Source organism: Hemiscyllium ocellatum, chromosome 25 (assembly GCF_020745735.1).
Source record: "Hemiscyllium ocellatum isolate sHemOce1 chromosome 25, sHemOce1.pat.X.cur, whole genome shotgun sequence".
Taxonomy (NCBI): Eukaryota; Metazoa; Chordata; class Chondrichthyes; order Orectolobiformes; family Hemiscylliidae; genus Hemiscyllium; species Hemiscyllium ocellatum.
In genome coordinates, this window is record NC_083425.1 from 21,390,287 (window position 1) to 21,406,106 (window position 15,820).

The following is a 15,820-nucleotide window of genomic DNA, read 5'->3' on the forward strand; positions in this document are numbered from 1 at the left end:
GATAGGTAAATCTTGGGGACCCTATTTGGCACATGGAATAGTTATTCTCATGTATTCCTGCTGGTATTCTGTGTGGGCGCCGGGTGTTTAAAGCTCTGCGCTACCGATGAAAATTGTACTAGCAGCGAGTATCACCTCTGATATTTCCTTGTACAATAAACTCTGTCATTGAACCCCGGCTGTGACTCAGAGGCTGGTAATTTTCCCCACAACAATTCCAACCATTTATTTTCAGATTAGAATCAGTTAGGACCCAGAGCTATTATGCACTGGCAACTCCAGCATTCTCTTTAGTATGAGTTTTGTTTGCTAATGCCAGTAAGAAATTTGACATGCCACTTCCAGATACTGATAATTGGGATTTGCGGTAAACCTTACTGAAACATTGGAAAGGAATGATTTCTGCTTATTAAATGTAGTAGCTGAGATCCTAACGAATTGTTTAAAAATAGCTTCAAGCAAAGAGCAGTATGTTTCTATTGTGGCATAGAGCAATGGTACTTTTTTGTTTTTGTAGTGGTGTAGACAGTGAACTCCTGCTCCAAGAATTATCAAACAGTTAGGCAACACATGTTTCACATGTTGAGCATGAATAAAAGGGAGATAATAAAGAGGGTGGGTGGAAAAAAGATTGAAACAATTCCTCTCTTAGCAAGCAGATTCAGAGCACAATAACGCAAGATTAGGGAAAGTCAATAAATTTATAATTATTCCAAATGAATTCCTGTTTCAAGGAGGCTCTTAAACATGGAGAGAGATGTTGGAAGTTGGAGAATGTGAGAGGAAATCAAGAGTGCAAGATCATGATGGTCAAAAGCTCTTATGACTAACAGAGACTAAGGTATGGGAGAAATACATGGTATGCCACTATTTCAAGAGCAGTAAGCTTAAAATTGCTGAGGCAGAATGTATCATGTCCGTAGAGATATTTTGAAATAATTAATTTGGGGAGACATGAAGTCAATGGACACCATTAAAAGGTTAATAGATAATGAGGACTTGGAATGGGATAATGTGCAGACTCCTTAATTAGTTGGAACTTAAGCAGGGCAACATTTGAGGGGTGATAGATTGGGGTGTGAATGGGAGATAGAGCAGAAAAATGGGAGAGGGAATATTGAAGTAGTTCAGCCTGATAGTGAGCAAGGTATGAATCAGTGTTTCAACAGCTGTACTGATGGGAGAACTGAAGACTGATCCAAGCCTGGTTGGTAAAGGAAGAGAATTGGGATTGGGGCTGGTACACCAAAAGTGATCAGCACTGCAAAAACGGCAAGGAATTGCCATATCAGCAAAATCTGACAAAGAAAGGATGTTCATTCAATGTTTTACAGGATGGAATTGGATTAAGTCCAAAGGAGGTCAGATCTATGACAAGTTCAACCTTCATCCTACAGGACTAACATTCCACAACTTAGTTAAGCTGTCATGTCTTAACTTCACTTGACTGGTCCTCACCTTGGTAAATATGACAACTAAATGACAAACTCCACTGATAAAATCTAACTCATACTGAACACTCTTCACCTATTGCAATACACCTTAAATTACTGAATTTCTAAGTGAATCTAATTCACTACTCAATTGGTCTACGTCCCATTGCCTTCTGATGGTGCATCGCTTACTGTTTATTTTAAAATCCAATCTCAGAGTGTCTGAAGGAGGCTCACGGCACAGTGGTAGTATATCTCTACTTCTTGGCCAGGAGGCCTAGTTCTAGTCACAGCTGCTTCAGAGTTGTATAATTAAAAACACTGAACAAGTAATTTAGAAAATATCTAGAGCACCTGAAAAAAGCTCCAGGATCTTGAAACAACAGTGAAAGAACTGCAAGTCAGCATTTTGTTGGGTTTGGAGTGGATCCTACAGATAGTGGTGTTCCCATGTATCTGCTGCCCTTGACTTAATAAGTGGTAGAGACTGGGATATGGAAAGTGCTGCCAGAGCAACTGTATTGCACTTATAGATGGTACACAAAGCAGCAATGGTGTATTGGTTGTGAATATTCAAGATGATGGGGTGGGATGCTAATCAAGTAGGCTTTGTTCTGAATGGAGGCAAGCTTCAAATGTTGTTGGAGCTGCACTTAGAGGTATTCTGCTACATTCCTGACTTGTGCTTTGCAGATAGCAGCCAAGTATTATGCATGAGCAGCTGGGGGGTGGGGGTGTTGGTCACGCCCCTGTGATCTGCTCCGTACCTTCTGTACTAATGTGGCTGGCCCTGTCCAGTTTCAGATCAATGGAGCTCCCATGATTTAGACAGTAGGGGGAATTCAGTGATGACAATGATATTGAATGTCGAGCAGCAATTGTTAGATTCTCCCTTGTTGGAGATGGTCATTGCCTGGCACAAATACTACTTCGTATGACACAATCTTTAAACAAGGCACAAATATTTAATTTAATTTTAGCCAACTAAATGCCTTGATTAATCATATTTGTTGACCAAACTGCTATATTTTCTGAAGATAGCTTGCTTGGAATAAATACTAATATTTGGCCTCAATTGCTTTAGTATCCGTGTGAATTATATATAACAGCTTAATTACGGAGAAAAGAAATACACTTGTATATTCAGAGCAACTGTACAAAGTACATGTTTCTTGTTCACAATGGAATGTAAAAACTGGGACTGAAAGGAAATAACAGATGAACACTTGATTCAATGTGTGTGACTAGTTAAAAATGTGAGGTGATGCAAGATGACTCTTGTATCAAGTTAGTTGAGGGGGGTAATATGGACCATCTCTTAAAGGATGTGAAAATCAGAATTAAGGTTAAAGATGAAAGTTCAGTCACCATTGGCCCACTTTTGTCATTACTGTGTTGTAATTCTTTTATGACACTTTAATTAAACATTATAAGTTAAAGAAAGGTATTGATTGTGTTGGGAAAATTTAAGGAATCAGATGCATTGTAGGATAAAGACACTTCCACGCTGTCTTCACAGCTTTTGTCAAACATATAAAATATCTTGTTTAGTATATTCTAGTTGACTCATGCACACTTGTTGTTCCTACCTTGTTAAGTCACAACAGAGGAACCAACTGTTAAGTATTGAGAATTTAGAACCTAGCTATTTTGACTTTAAAAACAGTTCTATACCCAGGAAACCCTAAAATGTACAGATTGCAGGGTAAAATTGCAAGGTTATAAAGAACAAACAAATTCTTAACCTAAATATCTTCAGTTATCACATACAGCTACTAGACATTTAGCGCTTATTTCCTAATTTGTTCAATAGCAAAAATGCAATGAACATGATGCCTCACTACAGTGAAAATGTTCCTCTTTGTTTGTGGATGAACTTGTATAAAACAATTATAAATGCTACACGGTGAAAATGCGAGACCAAGTGCATTAACAGACTACTTTGAGTCAGCCCTAGGCAGAGCACTGGCTATGCTTTGCCTTTTTCACATTGTTAATACAAAATACTCTAGAATGTAATTTTCTGTGGCATATCGAACACCAGGAGAAAACAATGAAAGAAAGAACTCCAAGAATGTATTCAAGTCTACTCCTTTGTGAGAGGACTTTTTATAACTTATAGCACTTTACAGAATTCTATGTTCAAAGACTGACATCTTGGAAATGGTTTGCTGCCCACTTCTTGGGCAAGATTGGCGCACACTGAAAGCCTCAATAATGAGGAAGAAAAGAAAACTAACATACATGAGGTCCTTGATCTCTGTTCCAGTGTGTTAGTCGATTCCAGTTGAGATTGAGAATCAAATTTGTCATGTGCTCTCCCAGACCCGAGATATACTTTGAGGCCAGGGAGGTGGAGATCTGCAGAAACTGATCAGCATAAAACAATGGCCCCACTGTTGTGTTCAGGCTGTTAAAAATGCAGAATAAAATTAGTGAAAAATGGTAAATAAACAAAATACAACTCATGAGTATGTTATCCAGAAATGTTGTTATACGAAGTTTCATGTGTCTGTGTTCCAATTATTAAGCACATATATAACAATGAAAATAACTCAGTTTATACTGCTAAAGTGTTACATTTTTGCACATCTCTGTTTTTGATTGTGTTGTAAATATAGATAGATGATCTCAGGTTAAACGTGCACCACAAGGACTCTAAGGACTTTTTAAAAAAATGTGTATATTATAGATAGAGATGCACAGCATGGAAACAGACCCTTCAGTCCAACCCGTCCATGCCAACCAGATATCCCAACCCAATCTAGTCCCACCTGCCAGAACCGGCCCATATCCCTCCAAACTCTTCCTATTCATATACCCATCCAAATGCCTTTTAAATGTTGCAATTGTACTAGCCTCCACCACTTCCTCTGGCAGCTCATTCCATACACATATTACCTGATCAGGTACAGTGGGGAAGCACTTTGGGACAGCGACCATAATTCTATTAGCTTTAAAATAGTGATGGAAAAAGTTTAGCCCAGATCTAAAAGTTGAAGTTCTAAATTGGAGGAAGGCCAATTTTGACGGTATTACACATACTACACTCTGCGTGAAAAACTTGCCCCTTAGGTCTCTTATATATCTTTCTCCACTCACCCTAAGCCTATGCCGTCTAGTTCTGGTCTCACCCACCCCAGGGAAAAGACTTTGTCTATTTATTTATCCTTGCCCCTCATAGTTTTATAAACCTCTATAAAAGTCACCGCTTAGTGTCCGCGCTCCAGGGAAAACCACCCCAGCCTATTCAGCTTCTCTCTATAGCTCAAATCCTCCAACCCTGGCAACATCCTTGTAAATCTTTTCTGAACCCTCACAACATCTTTCCAATAGGAAGACGACGCAATATTCCAAAAGTGGCCTAACCAATGTCCTGTACAGTCGCAACATGGCCTCCCAACTCCTGTACTCAATACTCTGACCAATAAAGGAAAGCATACCAAACACCTTCTTCACTATCCTATCTACATGCGAATCCATTTTCAAGGAGCTATGAACCCTCACTCCAAAGTCTCGTTGTTCAGTAACACTCCCTAGAACCTTACCATGATGTGTATAAGTCCTGCTAAGATTTGCTTTTCCAAAATACAGCACTTCACATTTATCTAGATTAAACTCCATCTGCCACTTCTCAGCCCATTGGTCCATCTGGTCAAGATCCCATTGTAATCTGAGGTAACCTTCTATGCTGTTTACTACACCTCCAATTTTGGCGTCATCAGCAAACTTACTAACTACACCTCTGATGCTCACATCCAAATCATTTATATAAATGACAAAAAGTTGTGGACCCAGCACTGATCCTTGTGGCACATCACTGGTCACAGGTGTCCAGTCTGAAAGACAACCCTCCATCACCACCCTTTGTCTTCTACCTTTGAGCCAGTTCTGTACCTAAATGACTAGTTAGATTAGATTAGATTAGATTACTTACAGTGTGGAAACAGGCCCTTCGGCCCAGCAAGTCCACACCGACCCGCCGAAGCGCAACCCACCCATACCCCTACATATACCCCTTACCTAACACTACGGGCAATTTAGCAGGGCCAATTCACCTGACCCGCACATCTTTAGACTGTGGGAGGAAACCGGAGCACCCGGAGGAAACCCACGCAGACACGGGGAGAACGTGCAAACTCCACACAGTCAGTCGCCTGAGGTGGGAATTGAACCCAGGTCCCTAGCGCTGTGAGGCAGCAGTGCTAACCACTGTGCCACCGTGCCGCCACAGTTGTCCCTGTATTCCATGAGATCTAACCTTGCTAATCAGACTCCCATGGGGAACCATGTCAAATGCCTTAGTGAAGTCCATATGGATTATAACTACCACTCTGCCCTCATCAATCCTCTTTGATACTTCTTCAAAAAACTCAATCAAGTTTGTGAAACATGATTTCCCACGCACAAAGCCATGTTGACTACCCCTAATCGGTCCTTGCCTTTCCAAATACATGCACATCCTGTCCTCAGGATTACCTCCAACAACTTGCCTACCACCGACATCAGGCTCACTGGTCTATAGTTCCCTGGCTTGTTCTTATCACCTTTCTAAAGCAGTGGCACCATGTTAGCCAACCTGCAGTCTTTCAGCACCTCGCCTGTGACTATTGATGCTACAAATATCTCAGCAAGAGGCCCAGCAATCACTTCCCTAGATTCCCACAGAGTTCTAGGGCACACCTGATCAGCTCCTGGGGATTTACCCACTTTTATGCATTTCAAGACTTCTTCCTCTGTAATTAATTTCAAGATATTCTATATCATCCATGTCCTTTTCCATAGTAAATAGTGATGCAAAATAATCATTTCGTATCTGCCTCATCTCTGCGGCTCCCCACAAAGGCCGTCGTTCTGATCTTTGAGGGGCCCTATTCTCTCCCTAGTTACCCTTTTGTCATTAATGTATTTGTAAAAACCCTTTGGATTCTCCTTAACTCTATTTGCCAAAGTTATCTCATGTCCCCTTTTTGGCCTCCTGATTTCTCTCTTAAGTATATTCCTATTGTCTTTATACTCTTCCAAGGATTCACTGGATGTATCCTGCCTATACCTGACATATGTTTCTTTCTTTTTCTTAACCAAACCCTCAATGTTTTCATCATCCAACATTTCCTATACCTACCAGCCTTTCCTTTCACCCTAACAGGAATATACTTTCACTGGAGTCTTGTTATCTTATTTCTATAGGCTTCCCATTTTCCAACCATCCCTTTACATGCTAACATCAGCACCCAATCAACTTTTGAAAATACTTGCCTAATACTGTCAAAATTGGCCTTCTTCCAATTTAGAACTTCAAATTTTACATCTGGGCTAACCTTTTCCATCACTATTTTAAAACTAATAGAATTATTGTCGCTGTCCCGAAGTGCTCTCCCACTGGACCTGATCAGGTGTACCCCAGAGCTCTGTGGGAAGCTAGGGAAGTGATTGCAGGGCCTCTTACTGAGATGTTTGGATCATCAATAGTCACAGGTGAGGTGCCAAAAGACTGGAGTTTGGCTAACGTGGTGCCACTGTTTAAGAAAGGTGGTAAGGACAAGCCAGGGAACTATAGACCAGTGAGTCTGACGTCGGTGGTGGGCAAGTTGTTGGAGGGAACCCTGAAGGATAGGACATACATGTATTTAGATTAGCAGTAGATATGATCTATATGGACTTCAATAAGATGTTCAACAAGGTTCCCCATGGGAGACTGGTTAGAAAGGTTAGATCTCATGGAATACAGGGAGAACTAGCCACTTGGATACAGAATTGGCTCAAAGGTAGAAGACAGAGGGTGTGGTGGAGGGTTGTCTTTCAGACTGGACGCCTGTGACCAGTGGTATGCCACAAGGATCAGTGCTGGGTCCACTACTTTTCATCATCTACATAAATGATTTGAATGTGAGCATAAGAGGTAGAGTTAGTAAGTTTGCTGATGACACCAAAATTGGAGGCGTAGTGGACAGTGAAGAAGGTCACCTTAGATTACAATAGGATCTTGATCAGATGGGCCAATGGGCTGAGAAGTGGCAGATGGAGTTTAATCTAGATAAATGTGAGGTGCTGCATTTTGGGAAAGCAAATCTTAGTAGGACTTGCACACTTAATGGTAAGGTCCTTGGGAGTGTTGCTGAACAAAGAGACCTTGGAGTGCAGATTCATAGTTCCTTGAAAATAGAGTTGCAGGAAGATAGATAGTGAAGAAGGCACTTGATATGCTTTCCTTTATTGGTCAGAATATTGAGTACAGGAGTTGGGAGGTCATGTTGCCACTGTACAGAACATTGGTTTTGGCCATTGTTGGAATATTGTGTGCAATTCTGGTCTCCTTCCCATTACAAAGATGTTGTGAAACTTAAAAGGGTTCAGGAAAGATTTACAAGGATGTTGCCACGGTTGGGGGAGTTGAGCTATAGGGAGAGGTTGAAGAGGCTGGGCTGTTTTCCCTGGAGCGTTGGAGACTGAGGTGTGACCTTATAGACGTTTATAAAATCATGAGGAGCATGGATAGGATAAATAGACAACGTCTCTTCCTTGTGGGAGTCCAGAACTAGAGGGCATAGGTTTAGGATGAGAGGGGAAAGATATAAAAGAGACCTAAGGGGTAACCTTTTCACTCAGAGGGTGGTGTGTGTATGGAATGAGCTGCCAGAGGAAGTGGTGGTGGCTAGTACAATTGCAACATTTAAAAGGCATCTGGATGCGTATATGAATAGGAAGGGTTTAGAAGGATATGGGACAGGTGCTGGCAGGTGGGACTAGATTGGGTTGGGATATCTGGTCGGCATGGATGAATTGGACCGAAGGGTCTGCTTCACGTCTCTATGACTCTACCAAAAAATCACCAATGACATTAAGGTTAATGGAACTCAACAAAATGCTAACTGCAATACCAAAGGCATGTAAAGTAGCTCTGCTTCTAGTCAAATTGTTCCGATGCAGTTACAACACTTGCACGTAATGTCAATATATTACTCATAGAATTGACTAAGCAATAGAAGGACTCATCAATAATGCTCGGAATACTTACCATTAACTGGCTCCCCCAAAGCTTCAGTTCTGCCAGGACCACATAGTTCCAAACCTTCTACAACTTTTGGATTGAAATTTAAATTTCATAAGTGAAGATTCTATAAAAATAAATACTAATGCTAATTACACTTACAGAACTAGACCATTTGATTTCCTCTGCACAATGATGCCAAAAGGTCTAGATGAAAATCTAACAGTATAGAGTTGAGTTGGAGCTTTCTCAGTGACGTTAGGAACATCAATAGGAACCTCGTACTGTTTACGTCTTGGATCCTTAAGCTGCAGGCCAAAAACATACGGTTTACTTAAGAGAGAAACTTACCTTCCAAATGTATTTTACTTTAAGCATAACTGATGTTATTACTGACCTTGTGTTTCTTTGTTACCAATAGATCAGGCTGTTTTAACCAATAATGTAAAATTTTACAATTCAGTCAGTCTTGGAAAATATGATAGCTGATGGATCAGATTTATTATTAATGTCAAAATTTAAAAGTACTGTAAGCTTTCTATTCCAACTCTAATGATTAGGAGACATCCAATAATTTACAAGGAACAGCTTACATTTATAATTAAAAAAGCATACAATTGTGGGTGGCACGGTGGCAAAGTGGTTAGCACTGCTGTCTCACAGCGCCCGAGACTAGTCCAATTCATCCATGCCGACCAGATATCCCAACCCAATCTAGTCCCACCTGCCAGCACCTGTCCCATATCCTTCTAAACCCTTCCTATTCATATACGCATCCAGATGCCTTTTAAATGTTGCAATTGTACTAGCCACCACCACTTCCTCTGGCAGCTCATTCCATACACACACCACCCTCTGAGTGAAAAGGTTACCCCTTAGGTCTCTTTTATATCTTTCCCCTCTCATCCTAAACCTATGCCCTCTAGTTCTGGACTCCCACAAGGAAGAGACTTTGTCTATTTATCCTATCCATGCTCCTCATGATTTTATAAACCTCTATAAGGTCACACCTCAGTCTCCAACGCTCCAGGGAAAACAGCCCAGCCTCTTCAATCTCTCCCTATAGCTCGAGGTTCTGGATATAGGTTTGCTTGTTAAGTTAGAAGGTTCGGTTTCAGATGTTTCACCACCATACTAGGTAATGTCTTCAGTGAGCCTCTGTATGAAGCATTGGTGATGTAACCCACTTTCTATTTCTTGTTTGGGTTTCCTTGAGTTGGTAATGTCATTTCCTGTGATGACATCATTTCCTATTTTTTTTCTAGGAATTCTCGTGCGTGTCTCTGTTTGGCTTGTCCTAGGATGGATTTGTTGACCCAGTTGAAGTGGTGTCCTTCCTCACAAGTATGTAAGGATACTAGTGAGAGTTGGTCATGTTGTTTTGTGGCTAGTTTTCTGCCTGTTTGTCCAATGTAGTGTAGAGACACTCACGAGAATTCTTAGAAGCATGGCATTCCAACCGGAACTCTATCAACAAACACATTGACTTGGATCCCATTTATCACCCACTGAGAAAAAGATTTATCCATTAACTCACATTCTTCCTTTGATGAATAACATGTTTGTAAAAGGGCAAATACAGATCCAAAATAAGCAATAAGTTTACAATGTTTAAGAAACAAACAGTCACTGATAAAATGTGCTCCTTTTGAGTGTATGACACCTGGTCAATTTTAAGCTTAGGCTCTTCAAGTACAGCATGAAAAGTTACTACCAGAAACATGGGTGATTCACAAATTTAAAAGCTCTTATAATTGGGGATGACACCCAATAAAGAGAAACGCTGAAATTTGTTCTGAGTTCAAACAAAATTTAAACCCATTTTATTTGTGTTCCTTTACTAGACTTGAGCTGTGAAGGTTAAATATGTTCAACAGTACTTCCAATTTAATTGAGAATTTAGAGATTATTAATGACTGTATCAGCACTTATCACACTGACTGTTTGGAGCTTCCTTTATGATCCCAAAATTAGCTTTTCAATTACCATTACTTACAGTAAAATGAAGTCTGCCAGATGTCTCATATATTACATTCAACTGAAGTGTCATTATGTCATTTGGGAACAGTGTCATCTCACTGCGGCTCAGTGAGGCTGTGTAGCCAGTACTTGTTGGGGAAAGGTAATCCATGTGGTAAGAAGGATAGTTTGATGGTAAGAAACAGGGTGGAGAACCAGCTTTGGCTGCTGAATTCCAACAGCAGCCACGCCTCTGACATTTCATCACGTCAATCGCTTCATTGAAAGCACAATCAAACCTACTATTCGGATCAATATCACACTGGGAGTCACTGTGATGACTGTAATTGAATGGCAGCTGGTTCAGTATTTCTGAAGTGTCTGTTCTGTTTTTATCATGTGGGTATTGCCACAATAAATCTAGTTTAGACATCCTCATTTTAACATGCCTAGGAATCACTTGAGACTCCAGAGTAAAATAACTATGGTATGTAATTACAACAACTAAAATGACACTAAGAAGGATTGCTCCATTTTTAACAACATGAGTTGCAGGCATTCTTGGCTTTGTCACAGTCGGAAATCCTGCTAGCACCTTTCCTTCATTTCCTGAAGCAAGAGCACATTTTTCTGCTTTGTAATGTTGTGGGAACATGATGACAAGGCAGTTGATCTTGACGTTGTGGTTCACTTTGTCCACCTAAAGGACAGAGTAGAAACGTTTAAAATAAAAAGTTAGTGTTCAAAACAGGGAACAATAATCTCATACTACAACTTAATGTTGATAAACAAGATACTTCACAATGGAATGGAATGTTCACAGAATGAAGTTGATGACTTTGGTAGGTCATGATTTCTTTGGGAGCTCAAATCTAAAAGTAAATTAAGTAGAGGGAAAAGATGTCTAGGAGTGCAGAAACAAAGAGCAATGCAAGTTATTAAACCCAAATTTCTAGAAATCACTTCTAGGAAAATAAAATATGAAACTTATGGAGTATTGTTAACTTTATATAGAACTTAAGTGAAATTACACTTTGGGGAACAGACCTGAACATAGTGGTCCCGAGTACTAAAATGATTATTAAAGTACAGGAGAGTTTGTACTAAAGATTTCCAAGGATATTACCAAAGTTAAGATGATGCAGTGATCAGGAAATATGCAAGCTGCAGCTTGTTTCCCTGGAGAATCTTCAAATTTAAGGATGTGAAAAATCACTATTACTTGTGGGCCTATCCAAAATAATAGGACATAAATAGAAGATAACCACTAATCAAATAAAATTCAGAAAAATACCAAAAACAGTAGAATGCATAACTCACTATCACCCAAAATGGATTAAGAGTAAACTTATTATCTACATGAAGAGAAACAGAAATGGGGTAGCCTAAAAAAGTGAAATAAGCAAGGGCTAGAGTTCACAGATTAGCCAAATGGCCTCCTTCTGCGATGTGGATTTCAGACAAGTGTGGTCAACATCCTTCAGATAACTAACTATATACTACATCATTTTGAACAGATCGCTGACTTTGCATTAAAGTTTCTGGAATCCACAACTCAACTTTACTTTGGACAGGGTAAAAAATGAGGTCTGCAGATGCTGGAGATCACAGTTGAAAATGTGTTGCTGGTTAAAGCACAGCAGGTTAGGCAGCATCCAAGGAATAGGAAATTCGACGTTTCAGGCATAAGCCCTTCATCAGGAATGAGGAGAGTGTGCCAAGCAGACTAAGATAAAAGGTAGGGAGGAGGGACTTGGGGGAGGGGCGATGGAGATGTGATAGGTGGAAGGAGGTCAAGGTGAGGGTGATAGGCCGGAGTGGGGTGGGGGCGGAGTGGTCAGGAAGAACATTGGTTTACTTTGGACATCTAATCACCACTTCCCAAATCAGTTTCATTAACGTCAGCTTTGTTGCATACTCACTTCTGGATTAAAAGATCTGGCTTCAGTTTAGCCCTGACTTGAGCATATAATGCAGGTTGACACTTCAGTGAAAAATTGAAGGAATGCTAATTGTTTTACATGATATATTTTGTTTAGATTCTAAATTAGAGGTAACCTCTGCTTGCTTAAATACCATGTTAAAGATGACATACTGCTAATGAAGTAGATTCCCTAGTGTTATCAATGTTTATTTGCCAATAAACACCATAAGGGAAAAACTTAATCCATTGTTTACCAATTTTGTGTTTGTGTGGTATCTTGCAATCCATAAAACTATTGCATTAGCCACCTATCAGTCATATTGAAAATTAGGCTACGCCATTCTGACGAAGGAAACAAAAACTTAGACTTAAGTAGCATTAGTTTGAAATATTGTTTTAATACATTTGTATTTATCTATATTATCCTTACATTGTGTTTGCTCTAGGCAGTGCAGCCTACTGGAACTTTCTATTCCAAAATCAAGTCAAATAACATTCTTAAAGTCTACGCAAGGCTCACGCACAATAAAATGCCCATTTGGTGATCTATCACCAGCAATGCCCCAGCACGACGTTACAAAATCAACTTTAAAAGACATATACTGAAAAGAATTGCAAAGTCAGCAAGTACGTTGCCCAATGCCACTGCCTCCGTTTATACAGAATGTCAACGACAAACTTCTGCTAATGATACTGGAATGCAACTTTTAACGCTGACAGTTCCAGTACTGTAAATGTCATTGAAATTAAAATCTAACAACGTGAAACAACAAATTAAAATGCTTACTCTAACACTAAATGTTGAGGTAGTTGTTGGTAAATAGGATTAAAAATAGTAGCGAAAGGCTGTGTGAGGTGTGCCGAATTGTGAAACAGGCTGGATGGCCTGACAGACTTCCTCCTGTTGTGCTCTGCAGTCCCGGTACCACTGTATTTGACCCCAGGTTACACCAACAGGTTTACGGGAAACCACAAACTTTCAAAGCGCTGCTCCTTCATCGGGTATTTGAGGCCGCGATAGAAAGTGGAAAAGGCTGGAAACACCGAGCCGAGGAGTTGGATTCAGTCACACTCCAGTCTTCTCCCACATTGTAAGTAACAACCAGAAGCAGCTCACGGTTCACCGAGTGTCTCTCCCTCAGTGACCCTCCTGATCCGAGAACCAGAAATGAGCAAACCGCCGGGGAGCCGAGTCACATGACAGCTCCGGCTTCACCCACTGGGCCGGTCCACATCCACACGGTCACGGGGAGGGGTGTCTGCTCCTTGCCTTCTCACCATTGACAACACAACCTCCACACACACACCCCCTCTCCCAAAGCATGGTACAGTCCGACAGCGCCCTGGGACAGCGGCCGGGTTGTTGTAATCGTCTCTGAGCAACAGAGAACATGGCGGACGGAGAGAGGTAACTTCATCACTTCCCTCATCTATTCTTAATACTTCAATGTTCACATTTTTATAATATATATTTATATTACTGGTACTTCACTGCTGACGAAATTGGAAACTTCAGGACCATTAATTAATATCTTCATTTAAACATCTCTAGACCCATCAAAACGACTACTTTATTCGAAAAATAAACTGCATGAGGTTTTAATTTGGAAAAAAAACGCTGGGATATATAAATGTGCTGTCCATAATGACAGATGACTAATCTGCAATACCAGTTTTACATTCAGATACTAATCAAAAACTATCCCAAAAATACTTTACACAATAATAGGCATTGAATTCTCTCGGAGCGCAGAAGAGATTGACCTGTTGGAAAGTGGGAGCAATCGTTATTATGCGCACTGAAGATGTGTAATTGGAGTGAAATTATCAAAGGTGCAGCTATCTGTTGTGGTTCTGTTCGCCGAGCTGGGAATTTGTGTTGCAGACGTTTCGTCCCCTGTCTAGGTGACACCCTGCAGCTTTACAGGAGGCTCCCAAGCACTGACGATGTCAACCTAGAAAGGGGACAAAACGTCTGCAACACAAATTCCCGGCTCGGCGAACAGAACCACAACAACGAGCACCCGAGCTACAAATCTTCTCACAAACTTTGTGCAGCTATCTGCAAACTGATGCTGAAAGGGATGAATGATGGATGAAGGAAGAGGATAATATGGAAAAGGAGTACAATGGCTGAGCAGCCAGCCCCATGAAAGCAAAAAAGGTGAATCTTCAATCACTGTACCCTTAGAATTATTTGCAAAGGGGCCTATTTAGACTGCAGTAGGAAAAGGCGAAGTAACTCCAAAAGAAAGAATAAGGGCTGCCTGGAATTTTCCCATGCTGAAGACAATGAAATTCCGCTGATAATGAATTTTTTTTATGATTTTTTTTGCCTTTGACAAACCGTTGTAAAGTTGATGTAGGAATTTAAGAGTGCCTATGACAGCTGTACTAATAGCTTTAACAGCACCGTATAACCATTCAAACTGGTTGAGATGCCATGGCAGGCTGATCAGATGGAAATCAAATAGCGTTACTTTTCAGTTGCATTTCACAGAATTTGTACTAAAGGAAACACACAGTGTCCCACAATTCTGCAGAATTTTGCAATAAATTGTGTCTTATGATCCTGCTCCACAGCTATCTGATGAAGGAGCAGCAGTCAAGAAAGGTCAATTCTACAGAAGCATTTTTTATTAAAAATAGACCACAACCTTTCAGCCATCTTGGAACACTTACATAGTTTAAAAAAAAAACAAGACTGTTTCAATGCAGTTGCATAAAATGCATAATTTTTAATTGTTGCAATCTCACCATCTCTCAATTAAACAAGTCTCTTGCATTAACCAACTCTTATGAAGCTAGGTGAGTGCTTCTGCTTATCTATTAAAAAATTGCAATTTCCACATAAAGGACAATTTGGAAAACACAGTGCTGTTTCAATTTAAAATACTGATTAGTTCAAATGACATTTTGAGGACTAAGAAAGATAACTTTATTCTTCAGTTCCTGGTTACCCGCAATCCACCATGGACTCCCTTTCTGCGACTATGAATTCTGTAAGGAATAAAATTTGTACCATAAACAGAGAATGTTAACAGAGGGGTCCCAAAAACTACAACAATGCTTCCGAGCTCCTCTGTGACAGAGTACAATGTTCTTCAATTTCCTTTGAAGCTTTGTTTAATGCCATGAATGCCGCAAAGGGGGAGATAGCTCAACTATAGATTCCTTTCTCCCATTTGAACCCCCCTCCCATATTAAGTTACAAGTTGCAATTGGTACCATGTCCAAGCACAATAAATCTTTGTTTCCTTAATTCGATTTCAAATGACGTGCAGTAATTTTGTCCAACTATGAAACACAATCCATAAATATTCTTTTTAATGATCGTCAGTCGTATCATTGGTTTATGATTATTGTCTGTTCTGTTGTGGTAAGTTTCTTGATAGGTGCAGGTTCTGTTTCACTTCAGACCCAAGCAATTGTGAACTGTTCTTTTAATAGAATAGACAGATTCTGCAAATTTAATACCTGAAAAAGAAAAAGGAAAATCAAATATAGGAAATG

At 40.1% G+C, this 15,820-nt stretch overlaps 2 protein-coding genes across 2 annotated transcripts in view; both read right to left on the reverse strand.

Moving 5' to 3' along the window:
* The window catches only part of LOC132828020 (lysosomal alpha-glucosidase-like), a 60,321-nt gene extending 46,805 nt beyond the window's left edge, over nt 1–13,516 (reverse strand). Inside the window, exons 1-4 of the mRNA XM_060844908.1 lie at nt 13,095–13,516; nt 10,421–11,083; nt 8,587–8,732; nt 3,678–3,843 (exon numbers count right to left, since the gene is read on the reverse strand). Of these exons, the coding sequence (XP_060700891.1) occupies nt 3,678–3,843; nt 8,587–8,732; nt 10,421–11,038 (930 nt within the window). The 5' untranslated portion in view covers nt 11,039–11,083; nt 13,095–13,516. The remainder of the gene's footprint in view (nt 1–3,677; nt 3,844–8,586; nt 8,733–10,420; nt 11,084–13,094) is intronic.
* Nucleotides 13,517–15,025: 1,509 nt separating this feature from the next.
* Nucleotides 15,026–15,820, reverse strand: part of LOC132828021 (lysosomal alpha-glucosidase-like) — a 47,824-nt gene continuing 47,029 nt past the window's right edge. Inside the window, exon 20 of the mRNA XM_060844909.1 lies at nt 15,026–15,784. Coding sequence (XP_060700892.1) covers nt 15,722–15,784 — 63 coding nt within the window. The 3' untranslated portion in view covers nt 15,026–15,721. The remainder of the gene's footprint in view (nt 15,785–15,820) is intronic.